Source organism: Danio rerio, chromosome 13 (assembly GCF_049306965.1).
Source record: "Danio rerio strain Tuebingen ecotype United States chromosome 13, GRCz12tu, whole genome shotgun sequence".
Lineage (NCBI taxonomy): Eukaryota > Metazoa > Chordata > Actinopteri > Cypriniformes > Danionidae > Danio > Danio rerio.
Window position 1 is genome coordinate 35533996 of NC_133188.1, and position 24533 is coordinate 35558528.

Consider the following 24533-nt stretch of genomic DNA (forward strand, 5'->3'; position numbering starts at 1 on the left):
ACGAGAGAGAGAGATGTTTGTAATGTCTCAATAAAACGTATGTTCGGAGTTTAAAAGTCCCTTGTGGTTGTAGTTCATTTTGCTAAATAAAAGCAAAGAGGAAGAGAGAGTTTTCAATAGTACATAAGAGAATTCTCACATTTCGTGAGCTCACAGATACGCTACTCTGAACAGAACTTAAACAAATCTGTGACAAATCTATTCAGTGAGCTATGAACATGTATTTCACATGTCTGTTAATCCCAACAGCCTTCAACACAACATCCGAAGGAATGAGAGAGGGGTCACTGTTCAAACCAACCGCAGCAAATTCATTTAGCACTTGCTCTCTAAACTGTGTCATGCAATAAAGAGATAAATAAATAAGGAGACATTATTTCTGAATTAAATTATAAAAAAAACGAGACTATTGACCAATGCAACTGACCAGATTTTTCTTTTCATAACAAAACTATTCTGACATGGTGCTACTTCACAATGCACTTAACTTCGGGTTATTGCCATCATACACAATGCTTCTAACCCCAGGTGTATATTGAAAGGAGTGTTTCCACCACATTTTAGACCAAATTGAATTTAAAGAATTGGTAAATTCAATTAGTAATGCTAAGGAAAACTTCAAAAGTAAGAAATGTCAAAAGATGATTAGCTGTTTGTCAAATGAGCAAAAGTGACACAGCCAAAATGTGAATAAGGACACTAAACTGGGCTTAAAAATGTAGTGTGAAAAGTCTGTCAATAGATAGTAGTTAGTATAATTAGTCGCTGTTTATTTTTTTCCCCAATTTCTGTTTAATGAAGAGATCTTCTCAACACAATTTCTAAACATAACAGTTTTAATAACTCATTTCTAATAACTGATTTATTTTATCTTTGCCATAATGACAGTAAATAATATTTGACTAGATATTTTTCAAGACACTTCTAAACAGCTTAAAGTGACATTTAAATGCTTAACTAGGTTTATTAGGTTAACTAGGCAGGTTAGGGTAATTAGGCAAGTTATTCTATAATCATAGTTTGTTCTGACTATTGGAATAAAGTATAGCTTAAAGGGGCTAATGATTTTCTCCCTAAAATTGTGTTTAAAAAAAATTTAAAACTGCTTTTATTCTAGCCGAAATAAAACAAATAAGACTTTCTCCAGAAGAAAAAACATTATCAGACATACAGTGAAAATTTTCTTGCGCTGTTAAACATTATATGAGAAATATTCAGTCATTTCACTCCAATTTATGTCCACACATGTAGTGAAATGACAATAAAGCTCAACTTGACTTGAGTTGATAATGAATACCCATACTATTCATCAATGTAATGTGATGTAATGTGTATTTATATAGTGCACTTATAATGTATGGTCATACACCCAAAGCGCTTCACAATCATGAGACAGGTGAGTCTCTCACAGCACCACCAGCGTGTAGCATCCACTTGGATGATGTGACGACAGCCACAAGACAACGATGCCAGTGCACTCACCACACTCTAGCTATTGGTGGAGTGGAGAGACAGATAGAGCCAATTCGGTGGATGGGGATGATTGGGATGCCATGATCGTAAGGGCCGATGGAGAGAATTTAGCCAGGACACAGAGGTTACACCACTACTCTTTTACAAAAAGTGCCAGGGGATTTTTAATGACCACAGATAGTCAGGACCTCGGATTGGTTTGTCTAATCCAAAAGACGGCGCTCACTGACAGTATAGTGTCCACTTCAATATACTGGGGCATTAGGACTCATACAGACCGCAGGTTAAGCGCCCCCCTGCTGGTCTTACTAAAACTACTTCCAACAGAAATCTAGATTTCCCATGAGGTCTCCTATGCAGGTACTCCCACCAGGCTCAGCCCTGCCTAGCTTCAGTGAGTAACTAGTCTTAGGCTGCAGGTTGTAGCACAGGTAAAAAATAAATAAATGGTATAACTAAGGCTGCATTTAGACAGCACATCCTAGTGGTCTTTTCCTATTTTGTGACTATATGCAGTTTTTTTACGATCCGCTTACACCTTCTTTTAAAAGTCTGCATTTACACTACACACGCCAAAGACCATAAAAAAGAGCATGCAATAACTGACAGCTATGAAACTAAAATAGCAACCTTTTCTTCATCTCAATTTTAATCTGATAAGCATTTAACTTTTTTTCATGTATATAATGCATCCTTAAGCACTGTGTTATTTTTCGACTTTGCTGGTGTCATTTGCTACCGGTTGTCAATGTGTTGATTCACATTGACAGGTGAATATAAAATGCAACCTCACGAAAGCACATATGTAATACATATCAAACACATTTCCACATATGAATAAGGCCAGTAACAGGTCTGAGTATAACCATGTGTTTTTTTCCTGCTCACATACTGAATGTACATATAGGCCACATCCGATTGGTGCCAATTAAGAGAGAAAAAAAATCTGTCCCATTTTTTTTCAAACCCTCAGATACCAGATTTTCAAATATCTGCCACCTTCATCTGCATCCCCTCCAACACACACACACACACACACACACACACACACACACACACACACACATCCCAAATCATTTACTGAGACTCAAAATATTTTCTAACATGTCCTACAAAAGAAAAAAAAAAAAAGGAATTTAAATGAATGCAGAGTAAATTTTATATCGCCACATGTTCTTTGAATTGTGAATAATCATGAATCGTGGTAAATTGATTATTCCCGGAATATCAAAATAAACTGTAGGTGGTAAATCTTTCTCATATCTGGCACCTATACTCTTGAACAGCCTTCCTAGCACAGTTTAGAAAGCAGACACACTCTGTGAGTTTAAAACTAGATTAAAGACACATCTCTGTGCATTAGCATACATATAAAACACAAATGCTGTTGAAATCCAAATTCTCTAAAGAATTGTTAGTCTGCATTTTTTAAGGCAACCGGAGCCAGGAACACTTCCAAAAACATATTATACTTTAAATGGCATCTGCACTTATGTTAGTCTGTTTTTATTATTCCCAAGGTCTCCATAATCCTGGACCAGGTCGTATCCCCAGCAGCTGTGGTGGTCATGGAGGAGTGGAGAGCAAGGGACTGGTTCCTGTACGACCACAGTGACAGACGAGTCTTCGCATTGATCCTGAAGGGCCAGCCTGTACACCAGCCAGTGACCTCTCTTCCTGCAGCTTCTCCACGATGGATGTCTAGCTTTCACCAGCCTCCGGTGCTTAGACTGCAGCTCTGCACAAGAAGTTTGGCCATAGGAGAAATGGTCGTGCCCAACTGAGCCTGATTTATTTTCCTTCACTTTCGTCAATTTTTTTCGTCAATTTTCGTCAAGTTTGTTCCCCGCTGCTGTCACCACTGGCTTGCATGATTCCAGGCTTGTGGAGTCCTCAATGGATTTGCTCTTCAGTGTTTGGATTTTAAGCAGTGAAAATTAAACCACACTGAACTGAGCTAAACTGAACTTTACCACTGAAAACTGGACTGACACTGTTTTAATTTACTATAATCTTCTATGTGAAGCTGCTTTGACACAATCAAGCACTATAGAAATAAAGATGAATTGAATTGAATAACAGGCAATGTAATAATAACCAACCTGCTAACAGTTTTCTGTGTGCCATGGAGATGTTGAAACCATTACGTTTGTTATAAAAAGACATAGGACGGCTATTCCTGGTCTCACCCACAGCAGGGAATTTTAGAGGCAATTACACTGTCATAATATCAGACCCGAAAATAATATCAAGTGCAGAAACAAATCTGCTGAAACGCAGCAGCCAAACCTCATAGCTAAATCAAATGTGCTGAGAGAGTACTGGGTCTCATCAGATCTCGCTCCGTGTTTACAGTGCTACGAAGCACCAAACACCAAAATCCTGCTGTTACCAAAATGAACCTGACAGCTTTAAACCAGACCTCACATCTTTAGAAGGTCAAAGGCCGAATACTGTAAAAATCATTTTTTACACAACTTAAAACATGTCTCAGTCAAGCAGGTCAAGTTTGAAGTGTTTCGCTCCTGGCTAAAGATGCAAATGCTAGCGTTTTGAAGTCTTGACATCTGGAAAACATCAAGTCCTCAAGCTGCTCCTAAAAGGTAGGACTAATTTTAATTATACAAATTTGTGAACCTTTGCTCTAATGTTCGTGTTATTGTTGCCCGCTTTGTTTAACTTTCGCAGCCGCTTTTATCGCCCTGCCATCGGAGGCTTGATCCCACAGAGTGGCGAAGCGTCCATCGGCAGATCTTAAATCATGAGCAGATTAAAGAGCGAGCCGATCGGTACCTATAAACCCTTAGTCTGGCAAAACATTCTGGATTGTGGGACTCTGGGGTGAGAGCAGTGGATTTGCTATGTTTTCCCAAGCACAGCTGAAAGGCTCATCAACAGCTCCCCGACGATCTAAAGTAAAGCATGTATGCACACAAACACACACATATACACATATTCTTGGCGCTCTGAAGTGGACAGTCCCACCAGATCTACCAACCTATTTTGAGATTCAGAGTAGAGGCGCACTTTCTTTCAGTGTGGAAATAGAAACCAGAAATCTCTTGAGGCTCTGTGGGTGGCCAGAACAGAAGTTGTTAAATGTTTTTAACCTTTACATACACTGATACACAGATATGTGTTAATTTCTCACTGCCCTCTGACACAATGCCCTGGATTAAAGCCCATTTGTTGTAATAACGATAACTGTAGCATCTAGGTTTGTCTGTCTACTTTTCATTCATTTGCCTTCGGCTTAGTCCCTTTATTCATCAGGGATCACCACAGCAAAATGAATCAGCATGTGTTTTACACAGCAACCCAGTACTGGGAAACACCCATAAGCACTCATTTACACACATTCACTACGGCCAATTTAGTTTATTCAATTCACCAATGTGTATGTCTTTGGAGTGTGGGGGAAAACAAAGCACCTGGAGAAAACCCACATGAACACGGGCAGAACAAGCAAACTCCACACAGAAATGCCAACTGACCCAGCAGAGGGTTGAACCAGCAACCTTCTTGCTGTGAGGCGACAGTGCTAACTACTGCGCCAACTATATTATTGTCATTTAAAGGTCAATTTATGTCACTGATAATATAATAATACTGCCAAAGTGTCAACACAGGCCTTGTCCATACATGTCAACAACTCTAGTTTTTTTTTTCCTGGGATTTGATCAGAAACTGAGCAGTGAGGTCATGTCATGTTATGTCATGTCAAATACACATGCAATGACATTTTGCATAACTGGCAAGGTGTGTGCTTTACTTATGTGCATGCTTGCATCTTTTGAAACACCTTGCAAATGAGACTAGAGCAGGGGTCTCAAACTCAAATTGTGTGTGTGTGTGTGTGGTGAGTGGGAGGGGGGGCATATTAGTGACTGACAATTTATATTAGTGGTTGAGCTTTAACATAAAAAAAAAATGGAAACCTGATGTAACTGATGCAATTGATTAGTATACGCAGTCAAAGCTCCTTCTTTCTGTTTATTGCCGTACATATTGAAGGGGTAGTTTAAATTGCAATGAAAATACTATAATTTAATAATAAACATAATAATTATTATTATTATCCTGTCCCAATCGTTGCTTTACTAAAATAACAGATAACACAATAACTGCAGAAAGTAAATTGGGTACTTTTACCAGCCAGTAGTCAGATTTTACAAATGGACATTTTTTAATAGAAATCTTATTATGCATAAGAGGAAAATCTATAAAATGAGACCATTTGAATTAAATATTAGCAAAATGGCCATATTTTCAACTCCATCATAATGTGCAAGACATGGAGATGTGTTTGTACAACACAATAACGGGAGCATAAAACTAATTATAATCAAATGACCCTTGAATATTTTCTTTAGTAAAATTAGAGCTCTTACAGACATTTTTTCAATGTCTAAGTCAGCCCCAGAAATAAAAAGGAATCCTGAGGGCTGTCTCACCTTTTTAGATGTAAAGATCAGCTACAGCGTTACTGCAAAAATAAGAATGTTAACTGGGAGTTTAGGAATGTACTGTGTAAAATGTCTGTTAATGAATTATTCATTAACCCCAGGTATGAGCAGTGTGAAATGCAACTACAGATAGCCAAGGACTCCATTTATCCAAGGTTAAGGATGAACCTGGGTTAACATTTTTAAGTGTGAAAAAACCCGTAAATACACATTTGTGATTTAATACATATGCACACATTATTCTCCTGTCATCACGCATATTCTTTGTTTTAAAGAGCACATCTAATATGTATCTCTTTCAGGTACTAATTGGGAGAAGATTAGCACATGTAGCTTTTTGCAACGTTGCTTACATTTATCAAACTGTAAAATCACCCATTACTCTGGCCAAAACAAGCTGTCTGTGACTGAGGGGATTGATGGGAGTTTCTGGTGCTCAACTTTACAAGCAAAAGGAGAAATTTAGAACAACATGAAAGTCATGAGTGACACTTCATTCTACAAAAACAACAGATCATTACATGCATTTTTGCACAAGCACATTACTTTGCAGTTTCGGCTTTCAGTCTAATAAAGTGTTTACAAGTAATAATAATAATAATAATTCCTTGCATTTATATAGCGCTTTTCTGGACACTCAAACACTGTGAACATCTGGGGGAATTTCCTCATCCACCATTAATTTGCAACATCCACCTGGATGACACGATGGCAGCCATATTGCACCAGATTGCATACACCACACATCAGCTGACTGGTGGAGAGGAGACAGAGTGATTATCATATGGGGATGGTGGGCAAATTTTGGCCAGGATGCCAGGGTTATCCCCTACTCTTTTGCTGGGATTTTTCATGACCTCGGTTTAACGTCTTATCATGTGAAGTATAGAGTCACCTTCCACAATACCCCTTTCAAACTTACTGAAATCTAAGCTCTATTAGGTGTTTACATGAAGGCTTTCGGTGCAATTAAACAATGAATCCAACTTTGCATAGTATTTATCCCCTTTAAATGTTCATCCTCTTTAAAATCAAAAGGTACAAATTTGTATCTAAAAGTTCCATATTTATACCTCAAGGGTACATATCAGTACCTAAAAAGTACAAACGTTAAATTTTTTAGGTACTAATATATACTTTTGAGGCACCAATATGGACCCTTTAAGTATAAATGCATACCTTTTGAAAAGGTAGCACCCCAGTGACAGCTCATGTATCTTTATTTCTGTACATTCTTATTGTGTTTCAATATTTTATTGTTCATCAGCTGGGATTATTTTCTTTTCAAAAAGCAATTCCACAATATTTTCCCCCTGAATTGCTAGTTGTGCAGTTGAAAAAAATTGTATGATTTTTTGCCATAATCATTATACTCAGCTCAACTCAACTCACTTTATTTCTATAGCACTTTCAACAAACCACAATGAGTAGTTATTGTCTTCTGTGTCAACAGAGATTTAGAAGCTGTACAGATGACAGTGAATGAAGTCTAGTTCACATACTGTAAAAAAAAAAAAAGAAGAAGAAAAGATGACTTAACTCAAAATTGTAAGGCAACTTTTTTTTGCCTTTTTTTAAATGAGTTGACTCAACTTTTAACCCAATTACTTCACTTGTAAACTAAACTAAAAAATGTCCTGAAGTTCGTTGCCTTAAAATTTCAAGTTGAGTCAACTTTTCTACACACTGTTAACCCCAAAAAGTTAAGGTAACAAACTATTTGAGGAAACCGATTGCAACAAACCATTTACTGTAAGTTCAAAAACTAATCTTAATGAGTATTGTGAACCTAATCCATTTGGGTTGAAGAATAGAGGTATTTACTAAATCATGACCTTCAAACTCTTTTCAAATGAGTAGTTTTGAATTTTGAGTTAACTACACTTGATAAAGTTGACTGTTGGGCTTTACAGTGCAGTGAACCTCTAAAGTCAATCAAAAAATGCATATATGTAACGTTTTAAGATACAACATGCTTTCTGCCTCAAATCAAAGCTGCACACATTTGGATCATTATGATTAAACCTGATTTGTGTGCCTGAATGTGGGCCAAAAGTATGCGCCTCTGAAATGTGACGTTTTACGAAACATTTATGAAGATCATTTGCATAAATCTGAGACTGGAAGTGTTTCGTTGAAAGCATCAGCTGTTTAATTTATCAAAGCGCTGCTTCGTTCCTCCCCTCTGGTTTGCCTAAGATCTGATAACACTGTTATTTTATGGCTTTATTGAAATGTTTTGCATTCAGCCATACTCGTTCTCTGGCGCAGAACATTCCCTCAGCTCACACAGAGCTTGACCCGTGCTGACACTTCTGCTCAGCCGTGATAAAAACATTTATCACTGGCCATACAGGGGTCAGAAGAGCGACTGAGGGGTGTTACACATCTATCCTTCGAGTTCCCTCTCTCACTCGCTCTCGTTATCCCTCCCTCTCTCACACTCTTTCAGGCTGGACATAAGGGAAGGAGACCTCAGTCGAAGAGAATTTGTTTTCATGAAGTCCTGCGGATATTTTTTGAAAAGGTCAAATGATCCAACCAATGTTTTTCCTGTTCTTTACATGGTCAGTACAGATAGAGGGTGAAATAGAAAGCAAGTGAGACAGGGATGTTGACATACTACAGCAGAAATGAAGAACAGACTTGTTGAGTATAGGGGAATAATTCAACCGGCTTGGAGAAAAACCCAAATAGGTTCTTTGCTTTGGTCACCATGACAAATACCCTCATGTAGAAATTACACAGCACCATTACATTCATCCATTAGTTTTAAACTTACTGTAAAGCATGAAAAACTAAAAGGATAGCGTTTACTGACCCTCAAGTGATTTTAAACATTTGCGAGTTTCTTTTTTCAGTTGATAACAAATGAAAATGTTTACAAGAATGTTAGCGGTAGCCATTTTGACATCCATAGCAGGAGAAAAAGAAGAAAAAAAAACACAATGTAAGCCAATTTTGAGGAAAGCACTCTAACATTTCCACTTTTTGGTTTCTTACATAAATCTGGAACATTCAATAATGTCAATAAAACCAATTTCTGTAAAGCAATACTCAAAAACAAAACTAGTCATACATGAGCAGCGTTGGGGAAAATTACTTTTGAAAGTAGTGCATTACAATATTCAGTTACTCCCCCCAAAAAAGTAACTATCTGCCTTACTTAGTTCCATTTTATAGAAAGTAATGTGTTATATTACTTTTGAGTTACTTTTGCTTACCTGGTGGAGGTTTGATCTCTTTCAGAACTTGCAGGTGTTTTTTCACCTTTTTTTTATAGAGAAACTCTGCATTTAACAACCACCTATATAACCAATACTTTCATTTTCGTTTTAAAAAATGTAGGATAAAATAAAATTTTAAGAACTTTCTAAAGCCCAGAACGGTACTATGCATGCTGTATATATACAGATTAATGAAAGCATGTAAAGTAATGTGTTTGCTACTTTCGAATGTTTTGTGTTATTAGTGAAGTAAATTTACTGTCCACTGAGATGAAGATTGCAATAAATCCTAAGAGTACTAACATGAAATAATTTATAAAGGCAAAAACAGATTTTAAACCTTAAAATGTTTAAACAAAATAAACAGTAAGATGATAAAAAAATCTCCAAATTAAAATAAATCTTTAAGCTTTATACATTGAATAGATTGCTGTAAATTGCAACAAATGTGTAAATCGCTTCTAAAAAAAGAAAAAATCTTACTTTATTACAAATTGTAGTCGCTTCTACAGTAACATTAGAGAGTGGCTGCATCTTCTCACCAATAAAAGCAAGAACCTTTATTTAAGTTTAGTCAAATTAATTGTTTTACCTGGAGAATGTGAACTGATGTTAACCATAGTTGAATGTGGGGTTCAGGTCTAGTGCTTAGCCTGCATTTTTTCGATGTCGTGTTTCTTGCTGTTGTCAAGAGTTTTACTTACACATAATCTACACTTAACAACAATCTACTTCTTTTCTTCAATGAGTTTAAAATAACAAGAATCCATTGCAAAAATATAAGTCTCCGGCCTGCCATTGTTTCTGTTTCTGACTGTCTGTAGTGATGACTGGCTATTCACGAATGAATCGTTGGTCACACTTTATTCTGATGAAGTTACATTGTATCAATGTGCAAATTAATTCTCAATAGATAATAAGTAGACTGTTAGGTTGGGGTTAGGGTTGGGGCTAGGGTTAGTGTAAGTTGAAATACTTGCTAAGTTTCTTATAGTCAGTTAAATGTCTGTTTAGCAGCAGCAACAGATATTAAGCAGACAATTTACTAATACCCAAATGTACTATCAAAATAAAGTGTTACCGAATCATTTGTTTTAACCAGAAATCATTTAAGTGAACTGGTTGAACCATTTGATTAAATTAAACTTAAATTGAGTTGTCGTGAAACGGTTTGCACCTTCAGTAAGTACTAAAATACCGAATACCCATTCTGACTCAAAATAAGACAATATCCTGAATTATTTAGTTACTAGAACAATACACTGACTCATCTGCTGTGAAAAAAAGAAACTTAATAATGATGAGTACAAGTTGACTGTCTATTTCCTCACAGCACACTCTCTCGTTTAGTAAGTAAATCAACGTAAGGTAATTTTCAGGGGTGTCAAAATTAATTGATCGCAGCCCTTTTTGTTGAGCGCATGACCAATAGGGGTGTAAGATCTCACTCGAAAACACCCAGAAAGCGAGCGGAATATTTACATTTGTTTATTTGCTGTAAATGCTCATGCTGTTCTGTGCATGTACTTGAGTTTTAAAAGGCACAGTTCATATATCTGACTGTATTAAAGGACAAAATGGTATTACAAATAATATATAGAAATAAATATATTTATACATTTTAATGCAAGAATTGTTGTGCTGTGAAGTAAAATCTAATTGTGTATGGAAAGCATTGTCAATGCACCGTGATCCACCGAGATATCAAATTGAACCAAATCGATGGCATGATAATTGTAACCAAACCAAACCAGTGTAGGTTCACATCTCTATTCATTTTTATTCTGCAATTTATTTAGTAAAAGCCAATTAAGCAAGGTAAAATAAAAACTAATAATGTGACATATTACTTGTTACTTTAAAAAATATTATTACATAATGCACCTTAATTATAGCATGTTACCCCCAACACTGCACATGAGTGCCTGCAGCTTTTGCAGAGTGAAATCTTCAAGTGCCTCTATATGTAACCAGATCCTTGTGGCTTCTTACTCTACCCTAAGTAGGGTGATGCTCGCTCCCGTAACACCCCTTGTTATTTGTCTACTCAGTCCAGCAACTATAGATTAACCCATGTGGCACAGTCCAGATAATCAGTCTCAGATACTTCAGACTGGGAATCAGAACTAAAAATTCCCTCATCTATCTCATCCGGCAGCACATCTACAGCCATGTATATACATAAAACCATTTTTTATACTTACAAGCATCAAATAGAAGAAATCAGCCATGTTGAGTTGTGAAACGTCCTTTTTTGCAACAAATATGAAACAGCAAAGGCTCCTACATGCATCATGTTTTAAATGTATGTATAAATACAAAAGCTGGAATAAACATACGTATTTGTGTGAGTTTAAAACAAGATATTTTATAAAAACCTGTAATTGCATACAACTAAAAGCATTAAATTTAAAGATTATGCAAAAAAAAGGGGGTCATTTTAGACCCATGTTGTGCATTAAAATGGTAAAGACAGAAAAATTATTTTTATTAAAAAACAGAAAAAAGAAAGAACAATACAAGATTTTGTGCTGATGAAAAACAAGTTTATCGAAGAGTTCCTGGAATACTAAGGGATGAAGTTTAAATCTTGCAAAGATACAGAAAAAATAAACTTTGTCGGGTCACTTTAGACCCATGTTATGCATGCAATTAGTGTCTCAAACTGAAAATTCTTGGTTAACATTCGTCAACATAAAAAGACTTGAAACACATTCTATTAAACCAGATTCCATAAAATGTGAGGTTGCAGGACCAAAATAACTGCATTTTCTTCTGGTATTTAAGTCCAGTCAAACAACTCCTTCTGTGGAAATGAGGCTAAAGACATTACGCAACATAATCACATTAAAACACTCCATGACTTTGTTCATGCTTAATCGATGTTCTAATGTTGGCTTTCACTCAGTGGTATGAAACTCAATAGGACGGGATTAGGATAAGAGCATAGGGCTCATAAATTCGACCACAGGGTGTATGTTTGTAATTATTTAGTGAAGACTTAGTAAACGCAGATACTGTCGAAACGGGTCAAACCAAGTGCCTTCTGTTCACACCCCCTTCAGGGAAGTGGTTGACGTGTTCTTAAAGAGCGCGTGGACTTTACACAGCGTAAGTCCATTAACAAACATCTGATCCGTATTCATCTAGGATTTGCGCACTAAACCTGTGCATATTCATTGCAAACATCATCATCAGCAGCAGCTGTAACGCTTCCTATAAACGCATAATCATTTCCTCCATAAATACCATCCGGCGTGTGTCACCGAGAGGTCTGTCAAAAGATGATCCTTCCTAAGTCTAAACACAGCCTTTTACCCATAAAGTATTAGAAGCACCTCTAAACTCTTTCAATTATCTCAATCACCTCCAAAGCCATCTGAGCTCAAAACACAGCAGTTTCACGTAACCACGAGAGGTTCAGAGAAGCTACACCTCTGTTCTTCATTAGCCATTAAAAGCCTGTTGTTTTTGTAGAGGGAATAAGTGACCTAAAGGGGCATCGTTATGGCTTTGCGGTTTCAGTTTGAATGTAAAGCCGTGCTGGATTACCTCCCTGAGAAGCACCAAGCCCCATTCCATCCAGCTGACTCACAACCCAGCCCTATACATCTCTCCGGCTCGCTTTTTCTAATATATGAACAGCTGTGATTGCTTTTATTATAAGCAAATGCAAAGGCTTCTTCCTAATTTTTTGCATTCTAGGGAGTCTGGTAAAAGCATTAATGAAAAAAAAACACACTGGAAACTATTATAAAGGACAAAATAGTCAGACTTGCAGCTAAATATATATAAAACATTTTAAAGTGGCACTAAGTTTCGTTACTGAGGTAGTATATTTACATAATTTGTGTTCAGATTCGTATCTTACTTTTGGCATGCAAGCACGCCTGGTAAAAATACTGAATTACTGAAAGACAATGACACTAGAAATTACTATAAAGACAAAGTAATCTGAGCACAGTTAACTGTAAATCCAAATGTTAAAGTGGCACCATAGAAATTTACAGAAGATTTGTGACTGGGGTAGAAGGAAAAGCATTACTGAAATGATTATATATTAAGGCAAGGCAATCTTAGCAGGTAGATGCAGTGGTGCAGTATGTAGTGCTGTCGCCTCATAGCAAGAAGGTCGCTGGTTCGAGCCTCGGCTGGGTCAGTTGGCGTTTCTGTGTGGAGTTTGCATGTTCTCCCTGCATTTGTGTGGGTTTTCTCCGTTTTGCTCTGGTTTCCCCCACAGTTTAAAGACATTCGGTACAGGTGAATTGGGTAGGCTAAATTGTCCTTAGTGTATGTGTGCGAATGGGTGTGTATGGATGTTTCCCAGAGATGGGTTGCAGCTGGAAGGGCATCTGCTGCGTAAAACATGTGCTGGATAAGTTGGCGGTTCATTCCGTTGTGGCGACCCTGGATTAATAAAGGGACTAAGCCGAAAAGGAAAATGAATGAATGAATGAATGAATGAATGAATAATCTTAGCACAGTTAAACAAATACAAATGTTATTATTTATTTAAGGTCTGTTACTTTATAAGTACATTTAGATCATTTATATTTGGGTTCATATTTATTTCTTTTTTTGCTTGCTATTGACAAAAAGCACGGAAAATAACTATAAAAGACAAAGCAATTGACTATTTACTATTTAAAAAAAACACATACTTTAAGTGGCACTGTCTAAGTTGACTGCAGATTGGTTACAGAGATAGTGCATTTAAATAAGTGTGTAGGCCTACAGATTCATACTTTGAACTGAACTGATTTAAAGTAAGCCTAATTACCTCTATGCTTATATTCTGAGCTGTCGGGTAAAATTTTGCAATAAAATACTATTAGTGCAACATCATGCACATAAATAGCAAATACAAGATATGCTACTATAATCCGTTGATTAAAAGTTAGTTGTTCCAGTTTTAAATTGTATACTTTAAATATGTACAACTGTGTGTCTCAGCTTGCATGTGCAGGTCTGCAGCCAGAAACTAGGCTACTGAAAAAATCATTTACTGAAAAAAAAATAAAGAAATACAGAAAACATCCAAATTTCAAAGTAAAAATGGTAGACCCCATGCCAAACAAAAGAACACACAGACCACATGAACACATAACCTTACTTAGTTAGACAATTTGTTGAAAAATCTTTGTATTGTCACGGGAGTAGATACATTGTGACAAACACCTGACACTGGATGTATTTTAAGAGAAGTTGAATCTGATACATTGCAATAAACACCTGCTATACATGCACTCTGATACATTGTAACAAACTTCTACAATGTGAAGTTCAAGCCAGTGTGCAAACATTAACCATCAGGAGTTCACATGTTTTGGTAGTGTTAGTTTGTGTAACACATCCTTCAGTCATTTATGTATACTGTATTTTAAAATACATCTAATTTATTAATAAAACATATTTATGCTTTCAGTGTTTTGAGGGATATTTAGTGCATTGTGACCTGCAGTATCCTCTGATATTTCAGTGGTTACTGTAGGTCAAACTATACAAACTATACAAATCTGCTGTTTCAAACTGTTGAATGAATTTTCTTTCTCGCATTCACATTGGTATGAACCATAATAGGGATGGACAAATGTATATTTATATTATCTATTGTTTTAATTATTAACATTACTATTTAAGATACAGTTCAAAGCGAACTATTTTTTCAGTATTAAAGAGCTGACCACCCATACATCTTGTTTTCATCTCTTTCAGGGGGGAACAAGTGTTAATTAAAGGGGGGCAATCCCCCCAAACCTCCTGGTAAATCATGGTTTAGGCAACCATAAAATTTGCAAACTACAGAATTCATCAGCAAAAGTGCCAAACCCGACTCACATATGACATAAAAGCAATATTCATTCATTCATTTTCTTTTTGGCTTAGTCGCTTTATTAATCTGGGTTTGCCACAGCGGAATGAACCACCAACTTATCCAACATATGTTTTACACAGCAGATGCCCTTCCAACTGCAACCCATCCCTGGAAAAACAACCACACACTCATACACTACGGACAATTTAGCCTTCCCAATCCACCTGTAGCACATGTCTTTGGACTTGTGGCAGAAACCGAAGCACCCAGAGGAGTGCTACATGACCGTGGGGAGAACATGCAAACTCTACACAGAAATGCCAAATTACCCAGACTCAAACCAGTGACCTTCTTGCTGTGAGGCAACAGCACTAACCACTGCGCTACAGCGTCGCCCATAAAATCGATATTACTCCGTAAATAAAATGCTATTTTTTATTCAACCACAGATGGCGGTATAGAGTGCAAAGTTGAAGAAATTAGTTTTATGTTTTATACATGAGATTGGCGGATTAATCTTTAGTAAAACATTGTGTAGAACTTAAATGGAAATTGTGACATCCATGCTGTTTTAACTTGTAGCACAATTTAAGTTTGTCTTAGAAAAATATATTAACGTGACGTGCATATCGGGCTCTTAAAAAGCGTGATGGACGCAGGCAGGGGCCTGTATTTAGACAGCCGTCAGTAGTTCAGAATTTGAGAGCAGCTCTCTGACTTCACAGACTTTGAAATGTTAAACTTTCAGTGGCTGAAGTGTTTAGATTAGCGAAAGTGATGTAAATAGACGTGATGAAATATGTAAGTGAGCTGTAAACAGTTCTTTTTATCTCCAGGCAGCCGCGTGTGCGTTCGTGTGCATGTGCAGAGCGCATTGTGTGTGTGAGTCGCGCTTCAAACATGCGCAACTCGCGCTCGCACCAAATCTATTCTTTACAGTTTGTTTTCTTTTTCCCTCCAAAAATGTAAATGATGTCTCGCTGCTGTTTTTTATTATATGCAGCCGAGGAGTGGGCGCACGGCTTCTGTGGCAGGGTTTGCTGATTAATTTCCTGAGGTCAGGGATATTGCTCTGTGCTCAGTGATGCAACATGGACTCACAGACAGCCAGAATTTTCTCATAAAATCAACAGAGCAAATTCAGCCGGAATAAACTGCACGGGCCCTTGCACTCAGCACTTTACTGTCTCTACGTAGATGATCGGTAAAACGATAGTTTATGTGTTTGAAATCAGATAAAAAGTAACAATTCCATCCCTCGTATGAGACTTCTAATCAAACATCTGAGTTTAAAACAAAACCCTCCAAACATCTCACACTTGAATACACACTCTCATTACAGAGCCTTATGGTCTGAATTTGTACTTAGCCTACAGTAGTTTTTTCACTCATCAGACTTTTTAAACACGCGTCAAAAGAATGAATCAGAATATCAGGGCTGCCAAATGTACATAGCCTACAGCTTGTAGCAAACACACACTGAACCAGCTAAACAAAAGGTATGGCTCACTTAAAAATGACGGGTACTAAGTTAGCCTATATGAAAACATGACTTGTGCTGAATTCTGCACAAAAGTATTTCTCCAGGAGTAGAGTTGAACGCTTCTGCAGTAGCAATATATTAACATTTTACGCCCTCTTGCCACCAGGTGGCGCGTTTTGAGCGAGTAACAGAGGCGCACCCGCGTCCTAACCCTCAGAAAGTGTCCCTGCGTCTCTCACGAAGGAACCTGCATTTTGCATCTCATAGCAATTTATTGGTGTGACGTCACAGCAGATTTCCCAAGTTAAAAAAGAACCACTGAACATGAAGCCTATTCTTTGTTTTCAAAACAGATGTGTGAGTGTGTGTGTGTGTGTGTGTATATATATATATATATATATATATATATATATATATATATATATATATATATATATATATATATATATATATATATTTTTTTTTTGTCTTAAAGGGTATACATTTACTCCGTACATGTAAAACTACTTGTTGAAACCAAATAACGCATGCCAATTTGATCGTTTGTCTTTTTTATTTTCATTTTAAATTGTACTCACTTTTCTTTCTCTCTTATATACACAACTGTGAGATTACGTGAATTTTTCACCTTCACAGTTTACACTAGCCTAGGTGTGTTTGACCCCAAGAGGAAAAGTTTATAGCAAGAATTTCCACCCCCTTTCAGTTTGTATCAAAGAGAAATGCTCAAACTTCTCGAATTCACCTTTCCTCCGTGGCGAAAATGAAGCCCGTGCTCTTAATCTGTCTTCACTGGGGTCGGGGTGACAAATTGACTAATGGTTTTGGGACGTTAAAAACTAGTCTCTCATTTCTTTCTTGCGGAGAGCCCAAGTTAAAGGTGACAGTTGTATATTTACCTTAATTAATACAAAGCGAGGCTTGATTTGTTGCTGCCTCCACCTCGCACAGAAGCTCGTTTTAAACAAAAATTCTCCGACTTTCTGCTTCATGTTCATCGCAGAGCTAAAGACGAGAATATTTTAATCCAATGCATTTATGTTATTTTGCTATAGTAATACTTTTAATTAATTGTTTTGTGTCATACAACAGCATAATTAATAATAATAATAATAATAATAATAATAATAATAATAATAATAATAATAATGTATAAATAGTAAAGAAACCCATTATTTAATGCTAAACATAATTTAATGCAAAATGCGATTAACATTACTATTATTATTATTGTTGTTGTTATTATTATTATTATATATTTTCTCGTTTGGCCTTCTTGATATATTTCTAATCAGCGTGCAAAGTAGACGTTCTGCAAACTTTAATGCCTACAGAAAAGTTTGAAAAGTTACAGTGGAGCTCAGTAGTCTGACATGCAGGCTGTGTTGGGTCCTCTAGCGTCGAGCGCTGCTGTACCAGTGGAGGAAACTTCACTTCAGCATGCTGGGGGTTTGCCTGCGTGACGTCGCGGGTTGGGTTACAATAAAGAGGCGGTTTGACTTTGGGACCACAAGACAGAGCTAGAGTAAGAGAGTGAAAGAGAGAGAGAGTTTCTACCCCGAGTAACCAAATACTCACAGCGCACAACCGCTGGACCACAGCTGTGCGAACTTCAGGGTTTTCCCGTGTCTCTGCTGCGAGAACATGCTGAGGAAGACGAACATTTCTCCGATCCGCTGAGTTTTGCACTGAATTTTGAAACGCCGCAGGAAGACTAAGTGACTGTATCTGAATCCTCTTATTTTGGATCGTCTCGCTTCACAAAGAACTGGTAAATGTTTTACTGCTTTTTATTGAATATTTTTGACAAGCTTTCACTTCTAATGTAAGACATGTCTGTGTATTTCCTGCAGTAGGCGTGAACAACTAAAATGCAACGTTAAAGTCAGGCGATAAATTGCTTCTGAATTATGACCAGCAGAATTTGTAAAAAAAAAAAGTATGTCGGTAAAAATATTTGCAGCAGTCGTTGAATCAGGTTAACTGGATTGCATAAAGAAAGAAAGTAACTAATGTGCGAGTCTTGATGATGGTGAACGGGTCAGTCATCAACAGGTGGGATGCGAAATCCACAGCTCTTAAAATTGATGTTAACACATTAAAATACTTGTTTCAGAAATTAAATAATCTGTTTTTTACTTCTTGTATGTTAATCAGCAAACCTAAAATTGGTATGTGTGAGATTTTTTTATCTAGTCTGTGGAAAGCAGAAAAGCCGTTTTAATGTCATCCAGTGTTTTTCGTTTAAAACTTTAACAAATTCGTTAAAACTATTTGTAAATGCACCTCTAAAAAGCTATATATTATTTGAAACGATGCGTGGCCCTGCGGTCGGTGATCTCGGAGTCTTGGTTCGTCTGTGCTTTGAATGGTCCTCTACAGTTTTACAGTGATGCTCGTTGTTAAAATTAACATTTATTCGTTTTTTTCGATTCTTCTTAACCGGTGTTTGTAAACATTATATGCTTTGAAGATTTAGCAAAATAAAAATAAAACCAAATCTATTCTGATATTTAAGAAAATACTACAATGTAGCGACATATTTAATATTTTTTTCGAATAATATAAATTAAGGGAACAAAACGTCGTTTCTCATTAATGAAAATGAATATATATATATATATATATATATATATATATATATATATATATATATATATATATATATATATATATATATATATAAAGCGTATTTTAAATGTCCAACGTTTCTTTTAATAAGAAACATTTAGCTTAATTTATCAATTGTTACAATGCCTATAATGCCAACTGTCCGAGATGACTTTTAAAGCATTTATTAGTTCTACTTTATTGTTTTACATTTTGTGAGGGAAAAATGAAAAGAATGTAACGTATTTCAATGCTGCATTAAACAAGGTCATTTAAATTCGATATTTGGATTTTTCCCCTTAGCTATATGTAAATGTATATTTCTAATAAATTCTAAAGTATATATTTGACTATACAAAGTGCATCACTCTAAATCAGACACAATCAGCAGACCTCATTATTTCTCCCTTTCAAACATCACATTTTCAATACGCTTCCCTGGGAATTACTACAGGCAAATGCATTTTATATCAATCTACAAACATAAATTGCCAGGCCTTCTCCACAGTACTTAAAAATATTTGTATATTTAGTCAACTGTTTGACGGTGCTTAATGAATGGTGTGTTTCCCTCTCCCCAGGGTTAAGTGATCACATCCTCTCAGGGGGCTGCGCGGAAAAAAGAAAACATACACTTACTTGATAATCGTTGCACGATTGACCAAAGGCCCGTCGTTAAGGCAAGAACCTCGAGACCGTGATTAATTCCTGTAATACACGTCGTGATTTCTCTGATCTCTGCACGCGCGAGAGGCGCACATTCACACCTATCCAAAGATAAAACACTCGTGATCTCGGCGCGGTCATGGTGCTACTGATGAAAGCTGAGCCATCACAGTTATTGATAAAGTTTACTGGCTGACAGAGGCCACAACGAGGGCGCAAACGATAGACACTTGCAATGCTTCTCACAAAATCTGCACACTGATGAGTGTTTTGACTTTACATAAGCATGGGAATATCTATTTTAATGTGGAATGGCAGTATAGATTTTTTTGATATTAATAAATATTTTAAGGCAAAATTATTTCAGAGTGTTTCGAGGGGATCCTGTTATTGAGATCTATATCCCAAGGTGGAGAGGGGTAGTCGACCCTGAACTCAGCAAATTGTGGTGTGATTTTTGAGACTCTTTCACCACCTTGTCTGGGATAGACGTCTTTAGCCCCACAACACTGATTGTGCCTGACGTGGGGGACAAAATCTGTGAGATTTATCCAGACACAGTGCGCAAATCCGACTAATTAGCCAACAATGTCCCGGAAAAATGTCCAAGCACTTGTGAAATCCCACAATTCAGAAAGGTCTTTTCCCCAAAAACTTTCAAACGGCGTTAGATTCAACGGTTAAGCAGATAGTCGAAGTAACACATTCCCGTCCGGCACTCGTTTTGAAGGTATGTGGACTTCAAAGGGTTAAGGGTACGAGCCTGTTCTCGAGAGCGAGTCCTGATCTCCTCTAATGACCCCCGTAAGTAAAAGTCAATTACTTCTGCGCCATGATCAGAGCGTCCAAATCCCCGGGGGAGCTTTGAGCTTCAGAAAGACTAATTAGGGCTATTTCACTTTTTATTTACCACATATCAGACTCATTCCGCATCCTGAATATATTGAAGACAGAAATACACAAATTAAGCGTCATCTAACTGAACAAAGGTCTAGCGATTTGACTTATTTGATCCTATAAGAAACATGACGCATGCATTCTTAAAAATTAAAGGTCTTTTTGAAATGGGTATAGTTCCTTGAAGAACCTTAAGCGTCCACTGAATTAACATTTACACTTTGCAAAGTGTTTACGAATTGTGAAAAGGTTTATTAGATTTCTAAAGTTTTATTTACACAAGAAAAAATGTTATTTTTAGAAATAATAAAAAATGTGTCCTAAATAACAATTTTAAAATATTTTATCTTCATTTAAAAAACCTTTTTGTTCAGTAGAAATATTCCTTGAATGTTAGAGATTCTTTATGGAACTGTTAATTGTAAGAGTATATGACTACATTTTTTAAACTCTTTGACCTCATCCATCATAACTAAAACCATATCTGGCATCCTTTTAGTATCGTTTTGTATTAACAGTAATATAACACAACACAATGTTACATTTCACATGGTACTTATTAAACTGTGTAAAAAAAACAATTCCTCCAGACGATATGAGTAACACTGTAAACACACCAAGCCTGTTTGTATGAGTGTGTGTATGCTTGTAGCTCCTGATGAGACAAAGAGGAGTTATTGTGCTTTGTGTCTGTTCTCATCCAACCTGATTAAACAGTTGAGGCAGGTATGTCACCTGCTGTCTTTCGTCTTCATGGCCATAGGCATATTTTTGGCATGCAGAAGACGCCTATGCCAAAATGTACATGCGCACACACACTCATCTGGCAGGCTTCAGCATTGCTTTTTGCTCACGTTGGAGTGTGCTCTTTCAATATGTCAGACAAGGTGTCTCGCTTGACAAGTGCAGTTTATGTTTTGAAATTTGTGTTTGTGTAAGTGTGTGTGTGTGTGTGTGTGTGTGTGTTTCTTATTCTTTTTAGGGAAGTCCCTTCAGCCTGTAAGGACCTAAAACAAAATGTTTCCAAGTAACACATAATACAGGGCTGTAGTCGAAAGTGCAAACATAGTTGCTGTATTCAGATTATTCAAAAATAGGAGTTTTTTTTTTTTAATTCAAGTTATTAAATAAATTCACATTAAGAAAAAAAAATGTTTATGCTTTTAAAAAAATATAAACAGGTTTTCTGGGGAGCCCATAATGATTATTCTGTTTAATTGCAATAAATTCCCGACCACTTCTCAGAAATGGTTATTTTTAAGAGTTTACTAATGTTCTCTCTGTTTGTGTCTCCTACAGAATCTTTCTGGAATTAGTCATGGGTAGTAAGACGCTCCCAGCACCTGTGCCTCTTCACCCTTCTTTGCAGCTGGCGAACTATTCTTTCCTTCAGACCTCCAACGGGCTGCATTTGCCTGCCGACCACATGCCCAGCATCTATAGTTTCAGTGCCTTGCATGCCGTCCATCTGCACCAGTGGACTCTGGGTTACCCCCCATTCACTTTGCCACGCTGCACCTTTTCCAAACTGCCTGGCCTGGTGGATGCCCGCTTCCCTCTTCCCTCAATCCCACTGTTCCCCCATCTTGTCCAACCTGCCAAGCAGGAATCCTCCGGGCCTGGTTCTGGAGCATCCAGCAAAAGTAAACCCCGTTTTGACTTTGCCAACCTGGCAGCGGCCGCAACACAGGACGACGCCCTGAAGGCAGAAGATCTGAGCACCAACAACGGGCACGTGCGCTCACCCTCGTTAGGTTGCCTGCTGGATGTGGCCAAGCTCTCCTCGCCAGAAAGAAAACCCAGCCGTGGACGACTCCCATCCAAGACGAAAAAGGAGTTTGTGTGCAAGTTCTGCGGCCGACACTTCACCAAGTCTTACAACCTGTTGATCCACGAGCGCACACACACAGACGAGCGGCCGTACACTTGTGATATCTGTCATAAGGCCTTTAGGAGGCAGGACCACCTGAGAGACCACAGGTAAGGATGAGATGATCAGATGATTTACGAGCTGATATTGAAATACATTCCTGCTCATACCTGCCTATTAGGGCATACAGTAACGTAAACTCCTGCCCACCCGCTAACTACCTGCAGGTCATGTTCCAATTATGACCTCATCATGCATTACTGCACTAGGCAATTCCCTCCCATCTTTCCGTTTAAAAAATAACAGATACATTCAGAGAGCAGCCGATGCAGATAAACAAATTAGCTTTTATTTTTCTCAATCCCCACCTGTTTTGGTGATTTATGACTTTTTAAAATGAGTGATTTAAATTAGTTGAGACATGCTGAACAGCCTCCGTCAATTCTTCAGTAACGATCTTGGCTTTCTTCCTCACTAGATAATCATCATGCTAGTGATTTAATTAACATTCACAGGCCCGCAGATTTGTCATGACAAGGCAGCTGACTATTGCACTAGCTTCAATTTAAAATCACAGTCACTTCGATAGTTTGCATTTTTGGCAGCATACTGAAGCGCAGGATATTTAATCCCAGAAAAGTGCTCAGTTGACTTTAAAACTCTGTGTTGTTTAAGTTGTAAACATGCCTACATCCATTAACAAACCACAACTATTCTCGCTCTCTCTTTTGTTCTCTAAAGGTACATCCATTCCAAAGAGAAGCCATTTAAATGCCAAGAGTGCGGAAAGGGTTTCTGTCAGTCCAGAACTCTTGCCGTCCACAAAACATTACACATGCAGGTCAAGGAGCTCAAGCCAGCCAAGATAAAGTAAAGGCATTTGCTTTCATCAGTGGGGACGCTATAAAACCTAGTGACACAAGCCAATAACATTGTCATTCCAAGGCCACAGAGACTCTTTGCAAGCGCCATGGACCTCTGTACGGCTTAACGCACCAAAGATGGATTAGGCCTGACCAAAGAGCTTCCTGAAAAGGCAAACTTCCATAGCCTACAGCCATGATGCCTTAAAGTGTGACTGATACAAAGGAATGGAGAACCCGGATAGGAAGTCATGGAACTCAGCAGAAGCGTGGATTTAAGACAATCAAATTGACTGATTTGTTTGAAAAAGACCAAATAAGCAAAACCAGCGCCGACACCAAAGAGAACAGCTAGAGCGAGATCTGTGATTTTAGTCTGCACTGCTCCATTCCGAATGATTATTTTTGTAAACAGTGATTTTTTATAGATATTGTTGTTGATGAAGGCAGATTCTTCCTATGCAGTTACAGGGAGCACACCAGAGCTCTCAGACCAAAGTCAGTCGAGCAGACATTTCTTCTCACCAAAGACACCTTCAATCATGTAATTCCTCCTTTTGTACAGATTCCTTTTTTGTATAACTGATATTTGGCACTTTAATCTGATTATTGTTTATTTACATGTATCACTGGATTCCTTAAACTTATTTTTGAAAATAAATAGTCGTTTCTGTATCAAACGTATCGTTGTTGTAGTCAATGGCAATCCTGGATAATTCTTTTCAGCATGTTTTAGCGATACTAGAGTAAAACTGACAGAAAAAAAAGGATATTTGTCTTCACAGACTAATTCAACGTTAAACAATAAGGAGGGATAAACAATGTGCTTCATACTTGACTGAATAGATAATAAATAAGGATGGTGATGTGAAGACATTGATTGACTTCACGTTGGCCTGGGAGTTGACATCTGCTGACGTTAATTTGATCTCTCGGTTTTAAATCTCTCTAGCTTGAAAAAGCCATCAGAGAGCATGAAAGTACACATATTCATATAGAATTCAGAGCAAACAAACTCACTTCAGAGGTTCAATCTGGTGTTTAGGGAGCTGAAAAGACTTGTTCTGGACAGAGAAGGAATTATCAAGAGTGTCAGATCCTTGACTCCTCGCAAATGCTAACTAAACAAGGTGATGGCTCAGACGGATCTATTTTTAACCTTC

General features: G+C 37.3%; 1 protein-coding gene across 1 annotated transcript; it reads left to right on the forward strand.

The window, feature by feature from the left end:
- Positions 1-17975: 17975 nt before the first annotated feature.
- osr1 (odd-skipped related transcription factor 1) lies at positions 17976-24045 on the forward strand. Its single transcript, NM_001006079.1, is given in 3 exon segments — positions 17976-18235; positions 21937-22617; positions 23249-24045. Coding segments are annotated over 2 exon segments (795 nt in total). The 5' UTR covers positions 17976-18235; positions 21937-21955; the 3' UTR covers positions 23382-24045.
- Positions 24046-24533: the final 488 nt, after the last annotated feature.